Raw genomic sequence first — 21998 nt, forward strand, 5'->3', positions numbered from 1 at the left:
ACTTGTGTGAGTGTGTGCGTATGCGTGTTTTAATTTAAAATTAGCATTTTCAGCACAAACTGTATTTGCATAAACATTCAACTTGGAGATTATAAAAACTCTCTGATTAATTTTATCAAGAAAGACAAACTCTGTAAGTCAGATATCATAGTTTATGACCACTCACATGGCAATAAATTTTACCTGAGAAGCATCTCACTTACTCATTTAAATAAAATAAAATAGTAAATAGTTCTAACAAACGTAATGATAAAATTTTGTACAGCTTTTGTAGGATAGGGCCTTGGGATAATCATAGGGAATGACTTATTCAAGTGACTGACAAAATTACTGAAGTAAAGACACAAGATCTTTTTAAAAGCAACTAGAATTAATGCTGTCCTGGAGAAAAAAAAATGTATATTAAAAGGGACAAGCTTCAATGAGACAAATGCCCTTTTATTATCTTCATCATGTCTTCCTTCCCTAAATGTACTTTACATAATCATTAGTATTTTATGATGCAGCCTAAGAAATTATGTGAAAGGATCACCTACGGCATATGAACTTACGGTTCATCCACATACAAGTCTATTACACAGTGAGATCTGTATTCCTAGGCTGTGTAACATTATGTAATCTTAAAACAAGGATAAATTATTCTAGTGCTACTTGAAGAATTTAAAAGGGAAAAGAAACTTCTAGAGTGAGCTAGAATATAACTTAGAAATTATTCACATATTTGAAATACAAAAAAAAGATTTTATTAATATACCGTAAACAATGTGGTACCTAAGTTGAAAAATGCACATTGCCCTACCTCATATCTCAGAGAGACTAAGCCTCACACACTGAAAAGCTGAGTAAAAGTGGCATTTTGAAGACAATTATATATTTTTGTAGTAATATTATATTCCACTGTTTTATACTTTTGGTCAGATTCTCATCATCATAAATTCCTAGCATTTGTTGTATCTCTTCTTAATTTTTCTCATTCTGAAGAACAGCTCAAGTACTAGTTGTTCTCATTTTGATTTTATTTATCTTTTTATGTATTTATTTATTTTGGTGATACTCCTAGAGGGCAGTGGTAGATTCTCAGCTCACTGCAACCTCTGCCTTCCAGGTTCAAGTGATTCTCCTGCTTTAACCTCCTGAGTAGCTTGGACGACAGGCCCATGCCGCCATGCCTGGCTAATTTTTTGTAGACATGGAGTTTCACCATGTTGTCCAGATTGGTCTAGAAATTCGATGCTCAGGCAATACTCCCGCCTTAGCCTCCCAAAGTTCTAGGATTATAGGTGTCAGTCACTGCGCCCAGCCTGATATTATTTTTTGTAGTTAAAAAATATTGTATATATTAAAAAATATATACAATAAAATTTAGCCTTTAAACAATTCTACTGTGTACATTTAAGTAACACCACATATATTCATATTGTTGTGCAACCAACAACACCATTCATCTACAGAACTCTTTTTCGTCTTGCAAAAGTAAAACTTTGTACCCATTAAACACTACTTTTCCATTTTTCCTCTCTTGAATCAACTTTCTGTCTCTACGAATTTTACTCTTTTAGGTACTTTATAAAAGTAGAGTCATGCAATATTTGTCTTTCTGTGCTTAGCTTACTTCAGTAAACATAATGTTTCAAGATTCAGCAAGACTATATCATATATCAAATTTTAACTTCTTTCATAATGATAATTAATATTTTATTTTATGTGTATACTGTATTTTATCAATTCCTTATGTTGCTGGATGTTGCTGGATTCTACCTTTTGGCTATCATAAATAATGTGGCTGTGAATATGGGTGTACAAATATCTCTTTAAGACATCACTTTCAATGCTTTTGAGTACATATTCAGAAGTGGAATTGCTGGATCATATGATAAATTTAGGTTTGATTTTTTTTAGAAGGCTCCATGCTATTTTCCATAATGACTGTACCATTTGACTGCTCCACCAACAGGGAAAAAGGGTTCTAATTTCGCCACATCTTCTCCAACCTAGTCATTGTCTTCTTTTTTTATGTATTTTTATTTTATTTGGAGAGATGTCTATTCCAGTTTTTTGCCCATTTAAAAGATTGGATTGTGTGTGTATGTTTTGTGGTATTGACATCTAGTAGTCTGTGTTTATTTATGTCTTTAATATCTTTCCACAATATTTTGTCATTGTCAGTGCACACATTGTTTTATTCCTAAATATTTTATCATTTTTATGCTATTATAAGTGGAATTGCTTTATTTTCTTTTGAAATTATTCATTATCTTGTAACTTTGCTGAATTACTTTATTAGTTCTAAAAATGTGTATGTGTTTGTATGTGGAGGAGAGTGGGTATTTGTGTAATCCCTAAGGCTTTCTGAGTATAAGATCCTGTCATCTGTGAATAGAAATAATTGTATTACTTCCTTCTCAATTTGGATGCTTTTAATTTCTTTTTCTTGCCTTCTAACTCTGGCTAGGATTTCCAGTATTATGTTAAATAAAAGTTCAAAAGTTGACATCCTGTTTTGTTCCTGATCTTATAGTAAATGCCTTTAGTCTTTCATTATTTTAATGATATTTGTCATGGGATTTTAACATACAGCTTTTATTATGTTGAGGAAGTTTTTTTTTTTTTTATTTATAGTTCTATTTTGTTGGGTTTTTAAAATCATAATATGTTATTGAATTTTGTCAATTGCTTTTTCTGTAGAATTGATATGACCTTGTGATTTTTCTTTTGTTTATTCTGTTAATGGAAATGAAAATTAATTGGTTTTCATATGTTGAACTCAACTTGCATTCCAGGGAAAAAAAATCTTAACTGCTTATGATGTACATTCCTTTGATATTGTGCCCAATTCAGTTTACTAGTATTTTGTTAATAATTTTTGCATTCATATTCATAAGGAATATTGCTTTTCAATTCAATTGAAATTCAATTTCAATTGGTTCAATTTTGATTGAAGTTCAATTTTAATTCAACTTCAATTGGTTTTCTATTCTTTTGGTGTCTTTGTCTGCCTTTGGCTTCAGGGGAATGCTGGCCTTATCAAATAAATTAGGTAATTTTCCTTCTTTTTTTATTTTTTGGAGGATTTTGAGAATTGACCTTAATTCTTCTTTAAATGGCTAGTAGAATTAAACCAGTAAAGCCATCTATTGCAGAGCTTTTCTTTCTTGGGAAGTTTTTGATTGTTTATTAACTCTCCTTACTAGTAGTATGTCTATTCAGAATTTCCACTTCTTCCTAATTTTGCCATGGTAAGTCATATTTATAAGAATATATTCATTATCTATAGATTATCTAATTGGTTGGTATTTAATTGGTTACAGGACTTCCTTATAAAATCCTTTTATTTCTGTAAAATCAGGGGAGTGTTTCTACTTTCTTCCCTATTGTAATTAATTGAGACTCCTCTTTGTCTTTCTTAGTCAACTTTGTTGATCTTTTCCTAGAGAGAACAGATCTTGGAACTGGCTTGTCACCTCCTGCTGACCAAAATCTCCTTGCCCTGGGAAGGGAGTGGAGCAAGAGCAAGTCTAAACACCACAGATGCTTAATGTCTGAATTCACATTTTTCTTAGTGGGGATTTTCTTGGTTTCTGTACACATTTGAATGTTTACATGAGCTTTTATAAGTTTATTTCACCTAGTTTTAAGTCACTTTTGATAATTCCACGAAGCCTTTGTTCCCTCATGGAAACATCAAAAGGCAACTTAAAACTTATAGAAAGCTCTGGGAAATATTCAAATGTGTACAGGCTTGGAACTTTGTAATCTGCCATTTTCATAATGTAAGTCACGTCTTTATGTTTTAGGAATTTAATTCATAAGTGGTACCAATACCTTTAATTTTTTCCACATTAGAAAAGGCTTCTACCTTAAAAATAATAATATGAGACATTAAAAATACTACATATCCTATAGTACATATTAGTCTAATAGATGTTTCATTCTAGGAAAAATTTTCGCCCCATGCACTTTCTATTTTTTCCATGAAAGTATCTAATAATTGCCAAGCATGAACAGGCCTTCATGAAAATGACTTTGCGTATTTTCAAGAAAAAGGATAGGAAAATAAATTCAAGTGTATAAATTATTGTTAATTTACTGTTAAAATAATTAGCTATTTAATATGAAAGATAATTTACTTTAGATGAGTGAGGAGAGACAACCCTTAGTGACCTGAAACATTGACTTTAGCATTTTAGAGAACAGCTGTCTCAGTAGATTTAAGTTAGCTCAAGAAATTAACTGGTACCAGCTGAAAAACTCTAGAGGCTTATTTTTTCTAACAAAATAACCTCTACACTTAAGGAGCTCCCCTGTTGCATGGCTGAAATAGATGTTCCAGTGCTCAGTGGAAAACATGGTCACCCTGAAAACATGGAGAACATCATGGGAATTGGATTCCTTTCTATTAAGGCTCTGTGTGTTTTTAGTTACCCTTTACTGCTATGTAAATCAAATTAAATATCCTTACATACCTGATGACTATTAAAATAATAACTGAGGATGTTCTTTTCTCACTTGTGTACATGAAGACCAAAATATATACTGTGAGTGTACCAGATCAGCATAATAAATATGAATATCTTTATATTCATAAAAGCAGAACATCATGTAAAGCAGCAAAATATCTGTTTTACTTAGTAAATACTTAAAAAATAATTCTTGCATTTTGAAAATATATGTTAAATGGCTTAAATTTTTAGAAAAAAGACACATAATCCATATATAACAGGCATTGTTTACCTCAATTATTTCATGATGTCAACAGGTTCATGATCCATGTCTTTAACATTATATAATCTTAAGACATGTATGAATATGTTGTATCTATTATATATCTTGGTGTGTGTATATATATTTATGTATATGTATTTATATACCTAAGTTTATATTATATGAATATATTTATATATAATTATATACATATGTAAATTTACATTACTTACATATATTTATATACATAAATGTACATACACATAGATATGTAATAGATACATAAATATATATATTTATGTATATAAATATATATTTATATATATTTATATATTTATGTATATAAATATATATTTGTATACATACATATAAATGCATACATATATATGTAAATATATATATTACATAGATACACAATATATACAGTATATGCATATATTAATATATGTATGCATTAATATATTTATGCTTTTATATGTATATACATACATATATCTATTATATGTCTATTATATATCTGTGTGTATTTATATATATACATATATCTAATATATATTATATATTTATGTATATCATATGTATTTATATAAACACATATAAATACATATGTATATATTATTCATATATTATATATAATATATATTAGTATATATTGTATACTATATAATATATATTAGTATAATATAGACTATATATAATTATTATATATAGTATAATAATTGTATATATAATTATTATTATATATATTATATAACATTATATATTATATAATTATATATGTTATATATTATATAATATTTTATATCATATAATTATATATTATATATTATATATAATATAATAATTTTATATATGATTATTATATATAGTATATATTATATATACTATATTATGTAAGTATTATATATACCATATATTATATACAAATATATATTATTTCACATACATGTATGTATTTATATGTATATACATGCATATATTTATATACATACACACATATATAGAAATTATATCTGAAATTATATTGGAAAGTTTAAAGTTATTATCTTTTGTTGCAGAATACTAACTATGCTATTACTACAATCACAGTGCAATAAATATTATCAATTAAGTCATATAATTTTAAAAAAAAATCCTTTTGATGAAAAAACAAATTACCTTTTTTCTATTTTGTTTTTTTCCAAGTTTTCATTAATAGTCACATATTAGTGTATAGTTATAAATAACTCTTTGTTTTAAATACAAATTTGACATTTTATTTGCAAATTTTAGTAACTCTGTGATGTTGGATAACCAAATTCTAAAGGTTATATTACCATAACTATTTCTATTTTCTTATATAGCTAGAGTTTACTAGAAATAACACATCTCTTCATTATGAGATGTTATTTGCTACAGCCAACTTGAGTAATTTTTACTAAACATAATTATTTATCAGTTGTAAGTTTCATAGACATAAACAATTTTAGAGAAGTGAGGTGAGAATTTAATATTGATGTCAAATTGATATTGGAAAAATATAATTATCAAGTTTTTTTCTTGTTTTTTATTTGTTTTCAATAGAGTTTATGTCAGCAAATGGGGGTGTTATAAGAAGTTTAATCTTCATATTTGGTTCATTCAGTTTCCTGTGTCCTTATTTTATTGTAAACTTTAAACAATTGATTCTTCTTTTATTGGCCTACATTTTAAATTTTCGAAATACTTCTATATTACTTTTCTTAAAAAAAGACATAAGTTAGTAGATGCCCAATATAAAGTCGGAGATGACCATCAATTGAACATTTGAGCAGAAACTCAGGATATGGCAGATGTGAATATTCATTTGGGAGACATAAATTGATATGTCAACGGTGAAACCACAGGGACAAATGTTCCTTTCTAGAGTGTGTGTATAAGGAGTAGAAATGAGGTACTGTGTTATGGACAATACTATCTTTTAAGAAAAAAGTATAAAATAAGTCTGTAATGGAACTGACATGTTAGAAAAGTGGTGATACAACCAGGGAAGGGCTGTGTTCTACAGCTCCAGGAAGAGCCTTTTTATAACTGTAGCTTACGGAAATTCTGCATGTGCATGGGGAGATATGTAAACTAAAATTCATTTGAATGTTTCTAAATTAGAAAAACATACAGTTGGATAACTTGTAGCATATTATTAAATACTATATTGTAGTTAATGAACTAGAACTATATGCATCATCTTAGATATATCTTAAAATTATGATTTTGTGTAAAAAATACATAAGAATGATAAATATAAACTGAAATCTAAATAACTATACTACCTAAATATATATTTGTGGAAATATATTACGTTAATATTTTTAAGATATGTAGGGGGATGATAATGGTTCTGGGAGGATGAGCAGAGAATTTGATTGTAGCAAAGGGCCCACTTAGAAGTATCACTTGTGCCTTCAATAATATATTACATTATAAAATGAGGCTGAATCAAATACAACAAAACATTAAGATTTGATGGCATACATGTGTGTTTCACTACATTTTTTATTTGGCTTTTTTTTCTGTTAGAAATATATCAAAGTGTAAAGTCATAGGAAGAGAAATAATCAGCAATAACAGTATAATGAATCAGGTTTTGTTTGATTATTTTGGTTTTTAATTTCTCTCAACATAAATCACAGTACCCCAGGATAACAAGAACAAAAGAAGGATCCATTTGAATTAGCAAATCACTGGCAACTACTGAAAGGTGTGTGTAGTTTATCTATGGCTGTGTTGCAAAGCATTCCAATTTGGCAGATTAAAACAACTGGCATTATCATTTCACAATTTCTGTAGGTCAGGAATCTAGCTGTGGTTTAGATGAGTGCCTTTGGATCATGCTGATGAGATTGCAGTGTAGAAGTCAGCAGGGGCTGAGGTCTTGCCCAGAGGCTTACGTTGTTGGAGGTGGAGCTGGTTTCTGATTCCAGCTTACTCACTTGGCTTTGGGCCAGCATCAGTCATTTGCTCTATGGGCTACTAGGACTGCAACAAAACGTGACAGACAGCTTGACGCTGAGTGAGTAATACAAGAGGGAATGAAAAAGTGTTCCCGTGAAAAAAGCCACAGTCTTTTTGTAATCTAGCCTTGTAAGAGACATCTGATTACTTTTGCTGAACCTACTTTATCATAAGTGAACTACTATATCTAGCCAACATTCAAGAGGAAATAACTCAAGGACATAAACAGCAGAAGGCATGGATAAAATGGTCATCTTGCAGGCTATCTACTAAAAGTTGACTCATAATTTACAAATTATAATTCTCAACTCAATGGAGAGTGCATAAAATATTAATCTGAATGTACTCTATTTTGTTTAATGGGACATAGTGAATGGGGAAGTTACTATTCTTCCAATTGTTAAAATGTGTCAAGAATTATCATGTTTTTTTCTATAAACATCATCTTTCTGTACCAGAAATCTGTTTTCTATTTTAAGAATCAGCAGAGAATGATGGTTTCCAGGTTCATCCATGTCCCAACAAAAGATACGAACTCATCGTTTTTGAGGGCTGCATAATACCTAATTGATAAAGAGCCATTTATAAAAAGCCATTTATAAGTATTTATATATGCAAATAAAGATATGTAAATGTTTATATACAAAAAAAAAAAAAAAAAAAGAATCAGCCGAAATGTTTTCTGGGCCATGAGACAAAGATTTGAGTGGCTGATATCAGGGACTAGGGAAGGAGAATGAGGAGTTGATAATCAACAAATACAAAATTGTTGTTATGCAAAATGAATAAGCCCTATAGTTCTGCTGAAACACATTGTGAGTAGCAATGCTGTGTTGTGTAGAAATTTGCTTATGTGAGAGATCTCATGTTAAGTGTTCTTACCACAATAAGAATAAAAAATGATATTTCCAATATTCACTACATTAGACTTCTTTTCAGTATTATACCACTAATGACAAATGATTGGCTCACTAAAATTATTTTGATAGAGGTTGTGCATTCATTAGGTGTATAGTCTAACTATATTCTTATATAGTATTGAGTCACTATTAATTTAATCTTGGTAGAAATTATTTTATCAAATTACATTTTAATTCCTGGGCTTCTGTCATTTATAATGTTTTGAACTTTCTATAATAAATTGCTTTAATAAGATTTTTAAAACTTGTCAATTAAACAGTAATTTAAAACATGTTTTATTATGCTTCTTAATATATATTTTGTAAGCACCATAGAGACAGTTTCATTTGACATTTAATATCAGGGAAAACTTTGGAAAAATGATATTTGTACATATTAGACAATGAGAATATAATATTAACAATGCTTTAACATTGTTGGTACAGTGTCAAAATTAATGCTAATTCACAAATGCTGTTTTATTTTCTATAGCCATCTGCTTTCTCATACTTCAACTCTGTAATTGAGTTTTTAAAATGTTAATAACTATGTTATTTATAATGTTATTATGAAGCCACCTCAAATCCTTTTCAGAAGCTGATAGGGAATTTATGGTAAAGTAATATAAACATACATTCGCTTTCTCTGGCATGACTGTATATCTCAATATATTTATTGTGATAAAAATAACTGTATTAACAAATAGGCTACAGCATTTTCTCTCATTTTTCTGTTGAATTCCACATTTCCACACTTTTCATTTTCACACTTTTATATTTGAACTTCACATGCTACAATGGGGGAGGTATACATTGGGATTACACTAATACTTGACTAATTCAGTTTTGGTTCAATATAAGAATGAAAACTTGACCTCTTCTCTAATTGTCTGTACTTTAAGGGTTTAGAGCTAATATTTCATACTCAAATATATACATTCTTTTCATGAAAAGTATTTTACACACCTTTTAAAGTTTACATAAATCTAGTATTTCCTTACTAAATAGTAAACTTCTAAAATCTTAAAAAAAAATCCATTCGATGCATTATCTAACATAATGTTCATTTGAATATGTGCTGTAAATATTTATTGTCTTTTTCTTGTAAGATTATTTTATGAACATTGTTATTTAAATATATTTAATATGAAATGTCTTCCAGAACACTATCAGCTCTATGTTCCTGAGTCAGCTCAAGTTGGTTCAGCTGTTGGGAAAATCAAGGCAAATGATGCAGACACTGGCTCAAATGCTGACATGACATACTCCATCATCAATGGTGATGGTATGGGGGTATTCTCCATCTCCACTGACAAAGAGACAAGAGAAGGAATCCTTTCTTTAAAGAAGGTAAAAAGAATGTACATTTTGTGATTCGGGCAACTCATTTACATTTTTCTAAATGGAAATTTGTCAGAGATATGAATAATCCATGCTGTCAGGCCATGGATTTTGATAAAGTATTGTCACGTTGCAATATAATTACATTTTAAGTATTGTTTTGTCTGACTGCTTAGATCTTTTCATCAGAAAATATATTTTTGCTAAGATGGGAAGGTCTGATGTAACTACACCAACAATGTGTCCCTCTATCTTTGTTTTGTTTCTGCTCTGTTCTTCCTGAAATGTCCCAATGTTAACAGTCAAGAATTAAATAAAAGTAATTTCAGTGAAGTGCAAAGAATCAAAATATCATCATAATAAATCTATAGTAATTCTGTTAGAGCCACAGGCTGAGATATTTCATTCTAATGTGCTATTGTAGGTCTCGAAGTGAGTTTATCTGTCTATCTGTCTGGCATCTATCCATCCATCCATCTATCTAATCTATCAATCTGTCTATCCATCTAATTACCTACTTGTATACATGAACTTTTCTATTTGGATTGTATGAAATCTCATTAATTCTTCTTCTAGTAATTACAATTTTATGTTGATTGAAAATTGAGTGTTAATTTGTCTGTTGAATAATACCAGAGGGAAGTTCTAAGAATAATTTGGTTTTAAACGCTTAAAGAACAATAATCACCACTTATATATTAAAATATCAATGTCTTCACCTAAAATATTTTCCCATTGTAATTTTTTTTCTTAGATTGTCAAACCTAGGTTAAGGTAATAATGAAAATAGACAATTTGTGTATCTTTATTTAACAAACATATGTATTTTGAATCCCTTCAATATGTCAATTGCTATGTTCCATATGAGCTATGCAAAGAATAAAAGGGATAAGTCTGGAGCAAAGGCAGACTTAACCCCTACATGCACACAGCTTCTAATCTATGGACGTGGACAGACATTAATCAAATATCACATACATTCCTAGATCAATAATATCTTTCCTATGAAGAAGAATTATATAGTGCTACAGGGGAAAAATCTAGAATATTTAATCCTTTCTGGCATTCAGCAATAGCTAAATAGAGAATTGAAAGAAGCCTAGGAGTGGGTTGAGTATAGAATGTAAGGATGGCTACGCAGGAAGACAGAAAATGTACTAAGTGCCTGAGATGAGTGACACATGGCACATTTAAGGGATCAAAATAGTATGACTGAATCCAGAGTAGAGAGAATAAGGAATGTAGTCAGTGGGTACAAGAGCACACAAGGCCTTGATAAAATTTGCCATATGGAAAGCCATTAAAGAGATGTAAGAAGAAGTGACTACATCTAATTTGATGTCAAGATTTCTGATTGTTGAATTAAGCAACAGATGCCAAGGCTGTGTATTAACTCATCACTGCATTCCCAACATCTAGCATTTTTTCTAACACAGAGCTGGCATTCAATATATATTAGAATAATTAATGGATGAGGAAATGTTTACAAAGGTGAGAAGAGGGTTGCCTGGTTTTCATTTTACAGGTGGTAACTTTACTTAAAAGAATTCAGGTAAACTGGATTAATTCTTTCAATCAAGATTAATCCTGAAAACTAGGGAACACTTCTTTTAGAAAACAAGCAGAAAAACAAAGAAAATATAGTCTTGGAGGAAATCTTTAAATAATAGGAGAGAATGTTGGCACTGAATATTCCCAAGGGATGCTGTTCAGGAGGTAGCTAGTTATCAAAAAAGTGAACCGTTCTAGAGATTTAAAACAATTTTGGATTATGAACTTTAATTGGATTTGGCTAAAGGAGGTACAGGATTGACTGGGGGTTTTCATTAGCAGGTTTCAGTTTACCATTGTCACCAGTATCATCAAAATAATAGTAGCAGCAACAGGAGTGGTAAGGAAGGACAAGTTTGGCTTGTGCCAGTTTTCAAGAAGAATGCTTTCAGCTTTTGCCCATTCAGTATGATATTGACTCTGAGTTTGTCATATTTGACTTTTATTATTTTGAGGAATGTTCCTTCCATACCTAGTTTATTGAGAGTTTTTAACATGAAGGAATTTTGAAATTTATCAAAAGCCTTTTCTGCGTCTATTGAGATAATCATGTGTTTTTTTGTCTCTGGTTCCGTTTATGTGATGAATCACATTTATTGATTTGCATATGTTGAACAAAACTTGCATCCAAGGGATAAAGCCTACTTGATCATGGTGGATAAGCTTTTGATATGCTGCTGGATTTGGTTTCCCAGTATTTTGTTGAGGATTTTTGCATGGATATTTATCAAGGATATTGGCCTGAAATGTTTGTTGTTGTTGTTGTTATTGTTGTTGTTGTGGTGGTGGTGGTGGTGTCTCTGCCAGATTTTGGTATCAGAATGATGCTTGTCTTATAGAATGAGTTAGGGAGGAGTACCTTTCTTTAATTTTTTTTTTTAATCCTTTCAATAGGAATGGTACCAGCTGTCCTTTTAGCTCTAGGAGAATTCAGTTGTGAATCTTTCTGGTCCAGAGCTTTTATGGTTGCTAGGCTATTTATTACTACCTCAATTTCAGAACTCATTGGTGTATTCAGAGATTCAATTTCTTTCTGATTCAGTCTTGGGAGGGTGTATATGTCTATGAATTCATCCACTTCCTTTAGATTTTCTAGTTTATGTGCATAGAGGTGTTTATAATATTCTCTGATAGCTGTTTGTATTTCTGTGGCATCAGTGGCAATATCCCCATCATTTTTGAGTGTGCTTACTTGAATCTTCTCCCTTTTCTTCCTTATTAGTTAAGCTAACAGTCTATTTTATTAATTTTTTTCAAAAAAAAAAAACAGCTCTTGGATTTGTTGATTTTTGAGGGGTTTTTTTGGTGCCTCTATCTCCTTCAGTTCAGCTCTGAGCTTGGTTATTTCTTATATTCTGCTAGCGTTGTGTTTTGTTTGCTCTTGGTTCTCTAATTATTTTACTTTTGATGTTGGGTTGTTAACTTGAGATCTTTCTAGGTTTTTGATATGGGCATTTGATGCTATAAGTTTCCCTTGTAACACTGCTTTAGCTGCATCCCAGAGATTCTGGTACATTGCATCCTTGTTCTCATTAATTTAAAATAACTCTTTGATTTATGACTTAATTTCATTATTAATCAAAAACCATTCAGAAACAGGTTGTTGAAATTCTGTGTTGTTATGTGATATTGAGTGAATTTTCCAATCTTGAGTTCACATTTGATTGCATTGTGGTCTGTGAGACTGTTATAATTTCAGTTCCTTTGCATTTTCTGAGGAGTGCTTTACTTCTGATTATTTGATCAACTTTAGAGTAAGTGCCATGTGGCAATGAGGAGAATGTATATTCTGTTGGTTTGGGTTGGAGATTTCTGTAGATATCTATCAAGTCTTCTATAGCCAGAGCTGAGCTCAGGTCCTAAATGTCTGTATTAATTTTCTGTCTTGATGATCTGTCTCATATCGTCAGTGAGATTTTAATGTCTCCCACTATTATTGTGTGGGAGTCAAAGTCTCTCTGATGGTCTCTAAAAACTTGTTCTATGAATCTGGGTGCTCCTGTATTGGGTCCATATATATTCAGGGAAGCTACTTCTTGTTGAATTGAACCCTTTATCATTATGTAATGCTCTTTTTTGTCTTTTTTGATCTTTGTTGGTTTAAAGTCTGTTTTGTCAGAAACTACGTGTGTCACCTTTACTTTTTGCTGTTTTCAATTTGCTTGGTAATTTTTCTTCATCCCTTATGGGCCTATGAGTGTCTTTGCACATGAGATGGGTCTTTTGAAAACGGCATACCAATGGGTCTTCACTCTTTATCCAGCTTGCCACTCTGTGTATTTTTTTGAGGAATTTAGCCTGTTTACATTTAAAGTTAGTATTGTTATAAGTGGATTTGATCCAGTCATCATGATGCTAACTGGTTATTTTGCACAGTTGTTTATATGGTTGTTTCATACTGTCACTGGTCTGTGTACTTCAGTGTGTTTTTTTAGGCTGATAACAATTATTTTTCCTTTCATATTTAGCACTTCCTTCAGGAGTTCTTGTAAGGCAGGTCTTGTGGTAATGAATTCCCTCTGCGTTTATTTGTCTGAAAAGAACTTATTTCTCCTTCACTTATGAAGCTTCTGGCCAGGGCAGTCAGGCAAAAGAAAAAAATAAAGGATATTTAGATAGGAAGAGAGGAAATCAAATTTTCTTTGTTTGTAGGTGACATAACCCTGTATCTGGAAAACTTCCTCATCTCAGCCTAAAAGCTTCTTAAGCTGATAAGCAACTTCAGCAAAGTCTCAGGATACAACATCAGTATGAGAAAATCACTAGCATTCCTATACACCAACAACAGTCAAGACTAAAAAAATCACAAATGAACTCTCATTCATAGTTACCACAAAAAGAATAAAATACCTAGCAATACAGCTAGCAAGAGAAGTGAAGGACCTATTCAAGGAGATCTAAAAACCACTGCTCAAAGAAATCAGAGATGACACAAATAAATGAAAAAAATTCCATACTCATGGATAGGTAGAATCAATATCATGAAAATGGCCATACTGCCCAAAGCAATCTATAGATTCACTGCTATTTCCATGAAACTACCATTAGCATTCTTCACACAATTAGAAAAAAAAAATTATATGGAAGCAAAAAAGAGTCTGAATAGCCAGGGCAATCCTAAGCAAAAAGAACAAAGCTGGAGGCATTATGCTATCTGACTTCTAACTATACTACAGTGGTACTGTAACCAAAACAACATGGTACTGGCACAAAAAAAAAAAAAAAAAAAAAGACACAGACCAATGGAAAACAACATACCCCAGACATAAGACCACATGCCTACCACCATCTAATCTTTAACAAACCTGATAAAAATAAGCAATGAAGATAAATGCCCTATTTAATAAATGGCACTGTGAGAACTGGCTAGCCATATGCAGAAAACTGAAACTGACTCCCTTCCTTATACTATATAAAAAAATCAACTCAAGATGGATTAAAGACTTAAATGTAAAACCCAAAACTATAAAAACTCTAGAAGAAAACCTAGGAAATACCTTTCAGAACATAGACACAGGCAAAGATATCAGGACACAGAAGTCTAAAGCAATTGCAACAAAAGCAAAAATTGATAAACAGGATCTATTAGGTTGGTGCAGAATTAATTGTGGGTTTTGACATTGCTTTTAGTGGCAAAATCACAATTACTTTTGCACCAACCTAATAATTATACTAAATACCTTGTGCACAGCAAAGGAAACTATCAACAGGTTAAACAGACAACCTACAGAATGGGAGAAAATTTTTGTAATCTATGCATCTGACAAAGCTCTAATATCTAGCATCTCTAAGGATCTTAAATATATTTTCAAGACATAACCAAACAACCTCATTAAAAAGTGGGCAAAAGACATGAAGAGACAGACACTTCTCAAAAGACGACAGCTATGCAGCCAACAAACATATGAAAAAAGCTCAACATCACTGATCATTAAAGAAATACAAATCTAAACCATAATGTGATACCATCTCACATCAGTCAGAATGGCTTTTATTAAAAAGAAAATCAGCAGCAAACTGATAGCTTTCCCAGCTGGAATTTCTGCCTGTGCTGAATCCACAGGGGGCATTTCACCCATGTTTTGTCTCCTGCCTCTTGCTCAATGTAGAATCATGTTGTTAAAAAAAAAAAAAATTCAAAAAACGACAGATGCTAATGACGTTGTGGAGAAAAAGGAATGCTTTTATCCTGTTGGTGGGACTGTAAATTAGTTCAACCATTCTGGAAGATGATGTGGCAATTCCTCAAAGACCTAGAAGCAGAAATATCATTTGATCCAACTATCTCATTACTGGGTTTATACCCCAAAGGAATACAATTCATTCTATTAAAAAGACACATGCATGTCTATTGCAGCACTATTCACAATAGTTAACGACGTGGAATTAACCGAAATGTCCATCAATGATAGACTAGATAAAGACAATGTGGTGCATATTCACCATGCAATACTATGCCACAATAAAAAGGAAGGAAATTGTGTCCTTTATAGGAACATAGAGCTGAAGGCCATTATTTAGGCAAACTAACGCAAGAACAGAAAACCAGATACCACGTGTTTTGACTTAAAAGTGCGAGCTAAATGATGAGAATACATGGACAGATGAGGGAAATAACACACTGGGGCCTGTAGGAGTCAAGTGTGGGAGAAGGGAGAGGATCAGGAAGAATAGCTAACAGATGCCAGGCATAATACCTGGGTGATGGGATAATCTGTGTAGCAAACCACCTTGGCACAAGTTTACTTATTTAACAAACGTGCATATCCGGCGCATGTGCCCATGAACTTAAAATAAAAGTTGGAAATACAAAATAAAATAAAAATGCCTTTAAGAAGAAAAAAATAGCAGCAGCAACTAATATTTGTTAGAGTATTGCCCCTGTATCAAGACAGATTTTAAGCATATTTGCAATGTCTTTATTGAGTTAATATACCCATGATTGTCCTTTTAATTCTTATTGTGACATTTTGAGAGAGTGTTATTATCCCTACTTTGTAGCTCAAGAAACTGAATCACAAAGAGATAAAAGTAATGCCCAAGTAGAAAACTCAACTTGTGTGTCTGTCTTCAGAGTCTGAACACTTGTTCATGTTATGTATTCAGATGGAAGATATATGATTATTCTTTGCTACAATGGAAAGAGGAACTAATTATAATGTGGTGGAGAGAGAATAGGAAGCAAAAATATGGGAGGAAAAAATAGAAACACACTGTCCTCTTGGGGAAGGTTAATACCTATGTGGTGGAGCAAGGTTATAAAGCAAATAAACAAGAACATAATAAAATAAATGTTTTAAGGTGGGAGACAAGAGTGTTTCTATACACAGGGATAAAAAGCTCAATGGAGACAAGACATCAAGGATACTGAAGAGAGGATAATTTTAAAAGATGCATTGTGGATATAGATGGGCTTCAACAGAATCTGAATGACAGGTGCAAGGAAACAACCTAGGGATAGTATGTCTCCTCTGAGATGACCGTAGGAAAGGAGGTAGAAGCAAATGACTGGGTAAGTTTGCAATGTGTAGTAAGGATGTGTGTGGGTGCATTGGTGGTGTTCTGTGTATTAATTCCTATTGTCTTTATAAAATAGAAAACAGTTTCGTATTTGCGAAAAGCGAAAGTAGTTTGATTTTGAAAGTAGTTGATACTCATACTTCAGATTGTGGTTTGATTGCACACATAATCTGAAGTATGCATATCACTTGCAGAATTAAGGACAATAGGCATATCTTACCACCTTACATGGCTGCATCTAATTAGAGGTCTGAAACACAAAGGTAAAATTACATATGTTTATGTGTGTGCACATATTTAATTTAATATTAATAGTTTATTCTATTTGGTGCATGTACACACAATGCAAACTTTTGAGATCAGAATTGTTTCAATTCTGTAAATGGTAAGTGATGATGTACTAAAAATATTCCTGAAATTTAGTGAGTTCAAATTGTATTTCACTTTTCTCCTCAATTTTTTTTTTTTTTTTTAGATGGAGTCTCGCTCTATCACCCAGGCTGGAGTGCAGTAGTGCAGTCACAGCTCACTACCACCTTCCCCCCAGGTGCTCAACTGATTCTCCCACTTCAGTATCCCTAGTAGCTGGAAACACATGTGAGCACCAACATGCCTGACTATTTTTTCTCTCTTTTTTAAATTTTTAGTAGAGATGGGGTCTCGCCATGTTACCCATGCTGGTCTCTGATTCCTGAGCCCTAATGATCCACCAGCCTCAGCCTCCCAAAGTGCTAGGATTACAGGTGTGAGCCACTGCACCCAGCCTCCCCTGAACATATTTTTTAATGTAGTCTAGATTTCCTCTGAGGTATGTACATGTTGCATTCATGTAATTTTTTGATCCTTCTGATTAGGATTATCAACCTCAGAGTTATTTCATTGCTGTATGTTTTAAAGTATAAATAATTGCAATTTGAGTAACTTATATACCTCAGTGGATTTTAACTTTCAAGAGATACTCATTCAGACAGCAGAAAAAGGATAAAACAGTTCTTAAAAACCTATTCCTTATTTAATCTCTAAGGCAGTTCACTGTAGCCAGCTAGGCAGAACAGCTAATCTCCTCACAGATAAAAATCAGCACTGCTCTATAAATCTGCCAGCAGGACCGTCTGCACATTCCCGTCTATATCATTCCTTCAACAGAAAATTGCCAAGTTGAATTCACTGGTGCATGGTGTGGTACATTGTAAATACACTTTGATAACTTTCATTCGTTGTTTAATGAAGCCTGACTGGGTGGAAAGGGGAAAAAAGATAAGGATGAATGCAAGTGGATGTACTCTTTTGTCTGACATAAACCTCTGTAGCTAGGGATGTGCTTCTCCTTAGCAGCCTTTCTCAAAGTCTCTTCTTATGTGGTTCCTATTCGCACACTTGACAGAAGCGGATCCAAATACTATCTTTTCTTTAAGTTTCTAGTTTTATTTGGCTTCCTGATTTTCAGCAAATGCTCTTTGTACTGTCAATTCCTCCTAGCTAATTCAACTGCATATACAATGCAAATTAATTTAAGCCAAAAAATTTTAAGCTTGTCCTTCAAGTCAATAAACGGTGCTGGAAGATATAACCATCACTGTAAAATGAGATATAAATCTTGCCCTTGTCATTTAGGAGATCGATGACATTATCTCAACTCTTTGAAGCTTCATTTTTCTTATTTAAGCACTTTACAAGGTGATTACAGACAACATAAAATGAGGTAAAAATTGTGCTGTAAACTGTGTTTGGCTAATAATTACTACTACTTCAATAATGACCGCTAGCTAGTACTACCTCAATAGCTTATTTTTCCTTGTCTTCTTTTCTTCCTATTTTTGTATCAGTTTTTAATTTTACTTCCAGACCAATCCATGTGATTATTTTGCTGCCATCTTTATTTTATGTTATTTTATTTAACTGGAAGCAAACTAAGAATGAAATACCTTGTGTACATTACAATACATACTGTCTTCTGTGTGTACACAGACTGTGTAAAAAACTGTCTTTATGTTTCTTGGCAGTCAACTTCCCCTTCCTGCTTCCTCAGGAGAAAAAATTGTTTTAAGTTTATATTAAATATTGTATTTGTAGTACAACCTTTTCAGGTATATTTCAGTCATAAATATATTTTGGATTATCTTTTTGGCTTCACTTATCAAAATATACATTTCTGTAATTTCTCAATGTAGAAAACCTAGCAGTTTTATTTTCCTCTTAAAGTTGTTGCTTCTGATAGGATAAGACTTTTCAAAAATTAATTATTGTGAATGTAACTGATAGTTTTCTTGAATGTGTATCTATGTGTACTACAAGTATGTTTTGACTATAAGAGATGTAAAACACTTTTGTGACCAAGTACTGTGTATTTTTAAGGTTTTCTTACCTACCCCACAGTAGGTAAAAGATTATTGTACTCTTTTATTTAACATATGATTTGAGATTGGTCTTAAGAGTAAACATGCAAATTTCTTTTTTAAAGTTTAAGTAAATTATAAGATAAAAACATGAAATATATTCAACTACAACTGTACTAGATTTATTCTGCATACTATGTTTTTGGTCTTTTAGTGGATTGTGTTTATTGGGGATTACATTGTCATTTCTTTGACTTGCATTTAGTAACAGAATAAAGATCGAATGTTGTTTACTAACAGATTTAACATTTTTAGACTTCGAACAACAAAGAGTAATAAATAACTCATCCCAACACATTGCAGATAATCACAGATAGGCAAACACATGACCACACTTTGTAAATAGGAAAGAGTAGATTTCTCATTCTACTTACAAGAAAATGAACTGCTTACAAAATAAGAACTGTTTACAAAATAAGAACATTCCTTAGGGATTTCTTTATCAAAAAAACTCAAGTAAATTTCTGTTTTATATTCTCCTAAAGTTCTAAAGTCTGAAAATTTATTCTTTTCAGCTACAGCTGATAGAGGAATCCAAGTTTCAATTCAATAAAATCTATTACTGTAGTTCTGATGACTTTGACACAGAAATGCTATTGAGTACATTTTTTTTTCATGGTGTTCATCTATAGGCATGACGATGGGTCTGGAGTAATAAATCATTTTAAACTTCACTGAAAGTTAATTGATTGTTCTGATACATATATTTCTAAAATACAATGTAGTATAGTGTTCGGAAACTAATGATCTGATGAAACGCTCTAATGAATTAAGCTATTGGTAAGTTTGTATATGTGTGTCAATATTTAATATGTCTGTGTATACATTTGTATATGTGTGTCTATATTTAAGTAATATACAAACGTATGTTTGTATATGTGTGTCTATATTTACCAATAGCCCATACATGTGCTATTGGTAAGTTTGTATATGTGTGTTTATATACAAACATGGGCTATTGGTAAGTTTGTATATGTGTGTCTTATTTTACATATGTCATATATATACATACACACAGGCACATAGATATACATACACATATATGAGCTTGTGTATAATTATATATAAATAATATATAATCATAACTTCTATATAATATAATGTATACTTAAGTTATTTGAAATGAAAGACCTTTGCATTTATTTGTCCAGTGTTCAAACAACAGAAAGCAAACATGTAATACTTATTTGTATAAATGAAGTATGCACAATGAATAAGAATTAGTTTCTTCTGTATAGAGAAATATATAACTAGAAAGCTTATGCATGTACTCTGATCTCCACAGACTGTCCATCATCCAGGACAGACCTCTGGCAAGGACCACAAACCATATCGCAATACAAAAGCCTAGCTGGAGAAACACTGCTTAAATTCATACAGTTTTTTTTCTTAGTTTTGATGAAATTCCATAATACAAATTAAATACTTTTTCAGAAAACAAAGAATTAATAATAATGTCAGTCACTATTACAGGTCTAAGCCATTTTATTTAATGATTAAGATGACAATTTTATGTGTGAAAATGTTGATGTTGACCCTATCATTATCTACCTACTCTTGAAACTAAAAATCTGGATGCTAGTGCAGCCTAGAAATCAGGCAAAGAAGAGGTCATAAAGAGTCTCTTCTATTATTACTTCGGAGAATAGAACTTTAGAACCTCGCTGAACTCTAAGAAGAATTGATTCATACAGCAACTTGGCTAAACAGTATTTTCAATATCCTTGTATTTATAATGGTAATGTTGTTCCAGAGAAGGCTATAATAGGGTGATTTGAGGAAAAGTAGAAGTGATTAATGAAAAACAATTAAAAAGTCCTGAATATGTAAACCTGGCTGGAAAATGATTGACGGGGAAAATGATAACTATCTACAGTATTATGAGATGGATTAATATTTAAGGAGAAAGTACTACTTTATAAGTTAGAAAGAGCAATGATATCTAAAAGTAATTACTAGGAGTTATAGGATTAAATTAAGGAACTAAAAATTAAAATGGAAATCAAAGTCAACTCATTGACAGTGAGCTGTTAAATTAGGATATTGAGCAGTAACTAAAGAAAAGTAAGAGAAGAACAATTACCTAGGGAGGTAAAAATTATGCCAGAATAAACATTTCTAGCAGGGGCTGAGAAGATAAAGGATTTTGCCTCAACAGCATTTTAGTTTCTTAGCTTATGCATCTGTGAATTAAAGAAATTAAAAAGGTACTCAGAGTTCTAGTAGTTAGATTTAGTGAGCTTATCGATTCATTTTAAACTTAATAGTAAATACTTGAAAAGATAATGATGAAGGTATTGTTTAATGAAGAGGACTATTCCACTAAAAATTTTATCTTTTTCATCAAAATGAAACATTATGTTACACTACTTATTTGCTATGTAGATTTCCAGAAGGATAACATAGTGTTTAAGGACACAACTTGTACACTTTGTCTGCCGGAGTTTAAATCTCAAGTATGTAACTTACACACTGTTGTCCATAAGGAGTGTCTTAACTTTCCTATGCCCCAGTTTCCTCGTTTGTAGACAAGAGCAATTATACCTTACAGAGGTGTTGTGAAGTTTAAATAAGTTAATATATGTTAAATGTTTAGGGCATAGTTGGTTGTTAAGTATTA

At 31.6% G+C, this 21998-nt stretch overlaps 1 protein-coding gene across 7 annotated transcripts in view; it reads left to right on the top strand.

Moving 5' to 3' along the window:
* The window catches only part of CDH18 (cadherin 18), a 1107073-nt gene that overhangs the window by 978389 nt on the left and 106686 nt on the right, over window positions 1-21998 (top strand). For all 7 annotated transcript variants that reach the window (XM_032279054.1, XM_032279056.1, XM_032279053.1 and 4 more), the window contains one exon: window positions 9733-9920. In XM_032279054.1, the coding sequence (XP_032134945.1) occupies window positions 9733-9920 (188 nt within the window). The remainder of the gene's footprint in view (window positions 1-9732; window positions 9921-21998) is intronic.

The sequence above is a fragment of the Sapajus apella genome, unplaced genomic scaffold, assembly GCF_009761245.1.
Source record: "Sapajus apella isolate SASKATOON/1434 unplaced genomic scaffold, GSC_monkey_1.0 scaffold11, whole genome shotgun sequence".
NCBI lineage: Eukaryota > Metazoa > Chordata > Mammalia > Primates > Cebidae > Sapajus > Sapajus apella.